Source organism: Nicotiana attenuata, chromosome 9, assembly GCF_001879085.1.
Source record: "Nicotiana attenuata strain UT chromosome 9, NIATTr2, whole genome shotgun sequence".
In the NCBI taxonomy this organism is placed as follows: Eukaryota; Viridiplantae; Streptophyta; class Magnoliopsida; order Solanales; family Solanaceae; genus Nicotiana; species Nicotiana attenuata.
This window is the reverse complement of record NC_031997.1, coordinates 3,069,547-3,078,301: the sequence shown is the minus strand read 5'-3', so window position 1 is coordinate 3,078,301 and position 8,755 is coordinate 3,069,547. Positions and strand designations below refer to the sequence as shown.

Here is an 8,755-nt window from a genome sequence, read left to right as displayed (position 1 = left end):
CCCTAAATATACGAATAGAACACTTATGCCCTTCTTTAAGAATTTTAGATTTTTCATTTTCTTAAAGATTCCTTTAGCTGGATTTGAAAATAAGGGCAAAATGCGTCACTTTTGTAACAGCGAGATCTTGAATGACCCAAACTATCAAGATAAAATGACATTGTATAACCGCTCTCAAAATATTAGCCGGAAAAAATATTTTTTTTATATACACACACACACATATATATATATATATATATATATATATATATATATATATATATATATTCTGCATGTTATGTACAAAATTATACAAAGTTTATACACTTTTTCGGCTACCACCTGCAAATAGTTTCTGACACGGGCTAAAAGTGATAATAGCCCAACTATCAACTGAAGGGAAAAGTGTAACATAACGTATAGTGCAGGGGCAATTATGGACTTTTTCTGTTTATACTGTTTCAAGTCATTCTGAACATATAACATGCGAAGCCCGAGTATGATCAAAATCTTCCTTTCACTATAGATATAGCAAAGTAAACCATATAAGTTTACAGAGCGATTTGTGGCCTTCTGTAGTATAAGCAAACCTGCAATTAACAACCACTCGGCCTAATTGACTGTCTGTAAAGACAACTAAAGATTTTTCATAACTCAAAGAACAAAAACCTGCACATTAATACTCCAGTAGCATACAATAGCTGAAACACATTATGCAACTATTCAATAATAAATCCAGTGGATTGAGATATATGACTATGGCTGAAAATTAACTAGTGTCCAGAAAATCTCTTCAGCCTACTGTATTGAAAAAGAGAGGCCACATGGAGGTGGAGAATATATAACATTATTTTAAACTAATTATGGAACCGACTTAACATCTCATGTATAGGGAACTCAAGGACTAGATCTTTCATCACTTTCCTTTTTAGTCCAAGTGAAAAGAGAACGGCTGAAGACGAGACGCGGATCCAAGTACTAAAATTTTGAATATTTATCTCCAGCAAGATTTGACGCTCCCTTGTGTCCAAATTCGATCAATTCATCAGAGCCATCAGTTGCTGTGTTGTCCTATAGCCAAATACTGACTCTACTGTCCAGAATTTCCAATAAGTCGCTCTACTGCAGCATGAACATTGCCTGCAGTGGCAATCAGTGCCCGGATGTTTTCTTGAGTGTCGAAGAAACCCATTTCTTGTAACTGCGTTAGCTGAGTAGCGTATAATTCCTCTGGCGGCACTACAACAAAACATCAAGAGGAAAATTGACAAATTGTTAAGTCGAAGGGAAAAAGAAAGAGAGAAATGTTGAAGAAGAAAAGAGAAAAAAGTAACCATTGGATCTGTTAGGGACACCCAAGCCCCCCGTCTCAAGTCCACCAAACATGTTCATCAGCATTTCCATTCCGCTGTCTGCAATTATTCAAACCACCACACAATGTGAGTTGACTAAAGGATAATCCATACACAGAAATTGCATTAACTTTGTCCTTCAACCCTGAATTTTATATGGTATTTGACAAGTCAAAATAGATTCAATAGTTCCCAATATCCATTGTATCACTGACGATCAATAGCCATCTCTTTAACAACCTGAATAATGGTTCCACAGTCAAGAATCCAGTTTGAAACCCGAACTCCATATGCCAAATAAACTAAGATACTCAATGTCTCTGCAACGTAGATAACAACATGGACAAATTGAGTGTCTATTTACAAATGAAATGATGTACGATGAGTTTGAAAGTTGAAGGTGTGTATTGTTCTCAGTGGACCCTGTTTGTGCCACAAGATAGAGCAAACTTTTGAACAAAAATGTTAAGAAGAATTATGTCCCCCCCAAGACAACATTATTTAACGAAGAGACCAGCTATCATGCAGACTAATTAAGAATGACTGATCGCAGTGATAGGATTATCAAGTTGGAAAAACTGGAGAATGGGAAGTTTACCTGCTCCACCAGCATTTTGACCCAGTTGTCTGCAAGTAGAAAAGGAAATTTTGTCAGCACAGAACAGTATCAAGTTCATCTTTCTTCCTTCCATATTAGATAGGATTTTTCCATCCAAAAAGCATAAACAAAAATATGTCAAGTTCTCTTTTCTTCGGCAAGAGTACACCCCGAATGTTGAGAGATGAAAATTCAAACGAATACACAACTCGTGTAAGATAAATCATAAAGCATTTCTCCAGCCAAGAAAATAGGTCCCAACTTACTGGTCTGTTTGCTGCCGCCAAGCTTGAGACAAAAGCCCATGCTGAAAAGTCATAAGTTGCTAAAAAGAAAGAAAAGATGTAGAAGTCAAAAAAGACAGATGGATAAAAACAAAGGAACACTATAACAAGATAATCATACACTGATCGAGCTCTATTCTCAGAGTCTCAGACACGCATCATAAGCCCTCTTTTTACACCCTTGCCCGAATAAACCCACTTAAATCCTAAAGAGCTTCTCTTACCCAAAAATCGCTGCCTTAACCCAACCCTTTTTCTTATTCCGCTTCTTCTTCAGAGTTCTAACATAGAACTGTGGATTCACAATCAGGTGTAATGTCATTTTGAAAGACTGCAATAAAAAAGAGTAGATGAAAGTTTTTTGTTTCTTAGTACCACCTGTCATTGTATGTTTTTTCATTTAGACCATTTGACATCCGATGTTCACTTGTATTTGGTTTACGGTCTCTTTGGTCCATTTTATATTTCCCTTTTCGTTTATCTTGCACATGGATGCACTCCTCTTTGAGTGTTATTAATGATAAAACATTTCCTATTACCAACGAAAAATAAATGGGATCACCCATACCATTCAGTTGCTACATCTAATGCACCAGATGCATATTTTAAGCAAGCAAGACCTTCCAACTGTGGCAAGAACTCTTTACCTGCATTGTCTCAGGTGATGTCAATTGACGAATAAAATCAGGGTTTTGCATCATTTCTCTAAGATGGGAGTTGGAGTCGAGCATGCTTCTTAGCTGTGGGTTCTGCCCTAAAACCTTATCACATAGATTAAATGAGAAGCTTGATGAGAAAGTTTGTCTAACAGACAAAGAGGAGCCAAGGGAAAAGCACATACAGCTATAAACTAAACAACTGCATGCAAATTTCCAGTCAGACCAAATAAATAAATACCTGGTTCATGTATTGAGGATTTGAGAGGAGAGATTGCATCATCTGTGAGATCGCAGGGTTCTGCATCATTTGATTTAGAGAAGTGGTATCTGGCATGCCACTTAGCATTTGCTCCAAACCTGGGGAAGCAAGTCCACCTAAGCCACCAAGTGGTGCAGCCCTAGTATCGCCAGCAGTATTTGACCTAGCAGTGGTATTGGCTTGGGCAGCTCCAGCTGAAAAAAGTAAAGGTATAAGTAAAAACAATCCAAGCCATGCAACTTATGGAGATGCAATCATATACCTCATACTTATCCAACAACATGACTTCATTAGAAATTATAGTTCATAAATAATGCAATAACATAATGATTAGCCATGAATCCTAAGAGTACAACATAATTTTGTCTTTCACATGAAGGATTAAAAATGCTTTAAATCAATACTAAGAAGCTTACAAGAAACTGTGAAATATTTCAATGGACGAAAAGTAAAACGAACAAAAGTTTCTTTTACAGTCAGCAAATTTTGATTAGAAATTTATAGTGTTTTGATGACCATTAAATTTTGTTATGCGATAGGGATATGAGAGCACAAGTTTTAAACACAAATTGCACAAGTAGGATTTCATGGCCAAACCTTAGCAGCAAAGATGCATGAAAATATCTCCAGATGCACAAGAGAAAAAGATAAAGTTAGCTACTAATTGCAGGAGAACCTCAAGGTCAACAAAACAAGAGATTAAGTCAACAGTTTAACTATTTCAAGATGCATTGAAGAGAAACAAAAATCAGTGCACAGGATCAAGTTAGATTTCATCTCATGTTACTTCATTTTTGGTGTAAAAAGGAATATCCAAATGAGGCAGAAACTTTACTAGAATTCATAGTTCTATAAGTTAAGAAGAGGGCTATACAGTTGGCTTTTTTGCTCACTTGCACAGAAATCTTCAAATCTCAGCACTACCTTTGTGCTGTTTTATGACTACAAATATTACCATTTCAAATTTTTTTTTTAAAAAAAGGTAAACAGTTTAACTCTAGCTAGTCAAAACAATTAAAGAACAAGAGCTGGTAAAAACTAACTGCCTGCAGATGCCCAAGGATTAGGAAGTGGATTAGTATTAGGAGCAGGCGGATTATCAGTTGTCTCAGAACCGGAAGTTGGAGGATTATTTGACTGGTGTCTGCCTTGCCCACCACCTTGTGCTCCCAAAAGAGCTGCAAACGGGTTAGACCCCACATCATTTCTCGTATCTCCAGACAATGTTGTTGCATTTAGGAGTGGCTCTTGGACATTTTCATACATACGCCTCAGCATGTTAAATCCCTCAGGAGAAGATTCAATATTGCTCATGGCCCTGTCAGTATTGCGCATCATCTCACGCATAAGTTCAGGGTTTCGTGCAGCCTCCATTGTCTGTCGAAGAGTAGCAGGATCATTGAGTACGTGAGCAAGCTCGGGATTACGCTCCATGATCTCTCGCATTTGGGGATTATTCATGATCATGTTGCGAATGGTTTCAGGGTTATTCATTAAATTCTGAACTAGAGGCATATTCAACATATCTCTCATCATGTCGGGGTTTTGAGTCAACTGCTGCTGGACCTGCTCAAAATCTGGAAGTCCAGCTCCAAACAAACCACCACCACCACTTCCAAGACCAGGAAACAGTGAAGCTCCAAGGCCTGATCCCGGAAATGGCCCACCTACATTTGAAGCAGCATCTCTTGGTGCATGCTGATCTGTATTTGGACCTCCAACATTGGTTGAACTTGCAGGGTTTGCAGATGGAGCTGGGCCAGAACCTCGAACTAAATGCACAGTGTGATCCGCCTCCAGACCTATCAAGCACAAAGTTAAAATAAGCTAGATAACTAAGATTACCACTCTGACAGCTTGATAAAATGTGACATGCAGATACGATAGCAGATGCAAGAGAAGCTCCGCACCGGAGTTGCTAATAGTTTAACACTTCTATACTCAATCTTGAACATTTTGAAGTGATTATTAACCGATAGTGATCAACTTGACATGTCTCAGAGTATCTTCATGTAACAAACAATGCAGACTTAGAAGTTAACCACAGGGAAAAGAAGATATTCCGTCCATGCAAAACTGAGCATCCCAAGGAGGGTGGAACCACACATTGCATTCAACAAAGAGTCGCAAAAGATCCACTTTTACACCCTTCTCACTCAAAAAGAAAAAGAAGATATTCCATCAATACCAAACTGAGTATGCCCAGGAATGTGGAATCACACATTACATTCAACAAAAAGTTGCAGAAGCCACACTTTTCACCCATCTCGTATCACAGTTTTACAATTCTAATAAAAATAAACCAAAAAATTCCAATGGCATCACATCTTTCCTCTATGTAATAATCCGTTTTTCCAATCAAAACTTGTACAAAGTCAAACATTATGATAGAATGAACATTGTAATGTAACAAAAAAGACCTTATGTCTCTTAGAATTTACAATTTTTGGCGCTTTCTTGGAAAAAATTACCAAATGTATGGATTTGAGTTTTATCTTCTATGCGGAAAATGTAATAAACACAGATCCTTCTTTTCAAACACTTTATATTAACATTTTGAATTCCTGAAAGACTGGGTAAGACACTTTTTAGTTATAAATGGTCTACTAATACAGTATAATTTAACTATAGCTTCCCATAAGTCAAAGCAATTACTTAGAACTTTTTAGTTATCCCCTCAATCTGTCAGACACTTGAGGCTACAGCAGTGTACACAGCCTACTATTCAGTTTCTAAATTGCTGTCACTAAGTCAAGTCAAACAAGATACTACTCCATCTTCCGTGTCAGCATGTGCAACATTAGTATGTAACAATCCAGCATCAGCATAGAGCTTCCAATCAATCGATTTTCAAAACTAGGACTACCCCTCTAATATGGCAAACAGCTCGTGCACGCATTCTTGCACATTGAACGAATTATTAATCCACTCCTCCCAAGCAGCAGCTATCTTTCACTCTGGTAACACGTTATCAAGTAAACCAAATGCCCATGTTCTTTTTATCAAGAAAAGACCCACGTTGTTTAACTGCAGATACCAAAAGGATATTAGCAAACAATACAATTTGCCACATATATTGAAGCCAATAAAGCTCATTTTCTTCATCTTTGCTCACCTTCAGCGGATAAGCCCCAAATCCAATTATCAGACAGTAAAAGCATTAGCAGTCCCATTACAAGCATAATAATAGGTAAAGATTACATATTATAACCTAAAAAAAAATCACAAGAGCAACTACTACTACTACTACTACAACTATGCCTCTATTCCAAGCTAGTTAGGGGTGGCCAACTTAATCCTCAATATGTATTCCACTCCTCCGTTTGTCGATTTCACTCTAATACTCAATAGTTTAATACAAGAGTTTATAATTACATTACGTTTATTTTCCTTTTCAGAAAATATAAATAAATACAAGAGCTCATAACCAAATCAAAATCGCAGGTTGTCAATCCCCTGTCCGAAGAAATGTATATGACCACACGGCGTGGCTCTTCCCCGGATCCTGCACAACATGGGATGCTTGTGCACCGGGCTGCCCTTTTAGCAAGATCAACTAAGAAGGTCGGGAGATTTGAATAAAACAAAGGGAGACACGGACAGTCAGGAATCTGGATTAATGAACTTGAACGGTGATTTAAGGGTAGTAAGTATAACAATCTAGCTGAAGGAGAGAGAAAGGCATAACACAGGATTCCGGTTTTTTCCGATCCTTCACACCATTCTTCTGATTTCCTTTCTCCTCTTCTCAATTCTTCTAATTTCTACAGATTCGCAAGCTTCATGTAGTTGTTCAAGTTCAATTTTCATTACTGTTTATTTCTCTTTCAGTTCAATTACCTTTGTGGTTTAATTTTTCTTTTTTTTTTTTAGCAGGTCAAAAACAGAGTATTTAGGAGTGCAAGTTCAGTGATAGGACGCATGAACCAGAAGTGGAAGTGAAGATTGATACACAAGTCATCCCGGAAGTGAAGATTGATACACAAGTCATCCCAAAAGGGATAGTTTCAAGTATCTTGGGTCTGTAATCCAAGGCAAGGAGGAGATTGACGAGGATGTTATTCATCAAATTGGAGCGGGGTGGATGAAACGGAGGCTCGCTTCCGGGGTTCTGTGTGATAAGAATGTGCTACCAAGACTTAAGGGCAAGTTTTACAGAGTGGTGGTTAGACCGACTATGTTGTATGGGGCTGAGTGCTAGCCCGTCAAGAAGCCACATCTCAAGAAGACGAAGGTAGCTGAAATGAGGATGTTGAGATGGATGTGTAGGCATACCAGGAAAGACAAGATTAGGAACGAAGTTATTAGGGACAAGATGGGAGTGGCCTCTATAGAGGACAAAATGCAGGAATCGAGGCTGAGATGGTTCGGGCATGTTCAAAGGAGAGACATAGATGCCCCGGTCAAGAGGTGTGAGAGGATGAGCATGGCGGGTCTGAGGGAGGATAGGGATAGGCCACAGAAATACTGGGGGTGAGGTGATTAGGCAGGACATGTCATTGCTCCAGCTTACCGAGGACATGACCCTCGATAGGAAAGGGTGGAGGTCGAGAATTAGGGCTGAAGGTTGACAGGTAGTCGGTAGTGTCTCTTAAACTTACCAGTAGTACTAGTACTACTCTTGTATTTTCTTATTCCTTGTTCTTTATTATTACATGTTGTGCCATTCGCTTCAGTTACCCTATTTCATTGTTGTTTCTATCGTTTGTTGCTTTATTTTCACTGTTCCTTGAGTCGAGGGTCTATCGGAAATAACTTTTCTACCTTCACAAGGTAGGGGTAAAGTCTGCGTACACATTACCCTCCCCAGACCTCACCTATGGGATTACACTGGGTTTGTAGTAGTGTTGTATGGTAACCTGAAACTACCAACCCCTCTTCCCTAGAGATCAAAAGTGGCCCTCTCCATTTTGCTCCCTTGATGAATGACTTGAACTCCCAACCTCAAGGTCGGAAGTGGAGGGAGCTTTCCAGTTAAGCTACCCTTTCTAGTCCCTTTGTTGTTTGAATTTTTTTGAATGAAGTAATTGGCTTCAATAATGGCATCAAGAAGATGCAAAATAGTTGGAAAATAGAAGCAAAAAGCAAAAGACTTGCTAGTTCCATCACAAATAGGCCATCATAAGACCAAGGAGCTAAAAGTTCAAAAAGTTATCAGGGGAATCTACAGGAGATACGTTGGCCCAACTATACAGGTACAAGAGGCATTTAGCCTTAAGAGTGTGGCAAGGAGTTGATAGTCCATCAAAACATCTTCTATTCCGTCCATTCCATATGCTCCAAAAAACACCAGCAGGTATCAACTTCAAGATTTTCCTGATGGTAATGTCAACTTTGCAGCTGCTCCAACTCTCAAAAACTTGATGTTGTATGGCATAACCCAGCTAATTCTAAAAACAGAATAAAACATATTCCATATAGGCAAAATACATAAGTTGGCACCCGAACTATGGACCAAATCCCCATTACGCACTTTTTGTGGGCGAAAATAATGTTACACACTCAACCTTTTGAAAGTGTGTCTAAGACACACAACTTTTTTCTTGACCACTTTACCTAAATATGGGTAATGTCACGCACCAATAAGGTTGTGCGCGTGTATTAACATAAATAAAAACGAA

The 8,755-nt window shown here is 38.4% G+C and overlaps 1 protein-coding gene across 2 annotated transcripts in view; it reads right to left on the bottom strand.

Annotated features, from left to right (window-relative positions):
* Nucleotides 610-8,755, bottom strand: part of LOC109231970 (ubiquitin domain-containing protein DSK2b-like) — a 12,496-nt gene continuing 4,350 nt past the window's right edge. The window contains exons 2-8 of one of the 2 annotated variants that reach the window (XM_019397582.1): nucleotides 4,181-4,936; nucleotides 3,114-3,328; nucleotides 2,864-2,977; nucleotides 2,199-2,257; nucleotides 1,933-1,961; nucleotides 1,317-1,394; nucleotides 610-1,221 (exon numbers count right to left, since the gene is read on the bottom strand). In XM_019397582.1, the coding sequence (XP_019253127.1) occupies nucleotides 1,073-1,221; nucleotides 1,317-1,394; nucleotides 1,933-1,961; nucleotides 2,199-2,257; nucleotides 2,864-2,977; nucleotides 3,114-3,328; nucleotides 4,181-4,936 (1,400 nt within the window). In that variant the 3' untranslated portion in view covers nucleotides 610-1,072. Of the gene's footprint in view, nucleotides 1,222-1,316; nucleotides 1,395-1,932; nucleotides 1,962-2,198; nucleotides 2,258-2,863; nucleotides 2,978-3,113; nucleotides 3,329-4,177; nucleotides 4,937-8,755 lie in introns of both variants that reach the window. The other variant, XM_019397581.1, reaches the window with a different exon arrangement.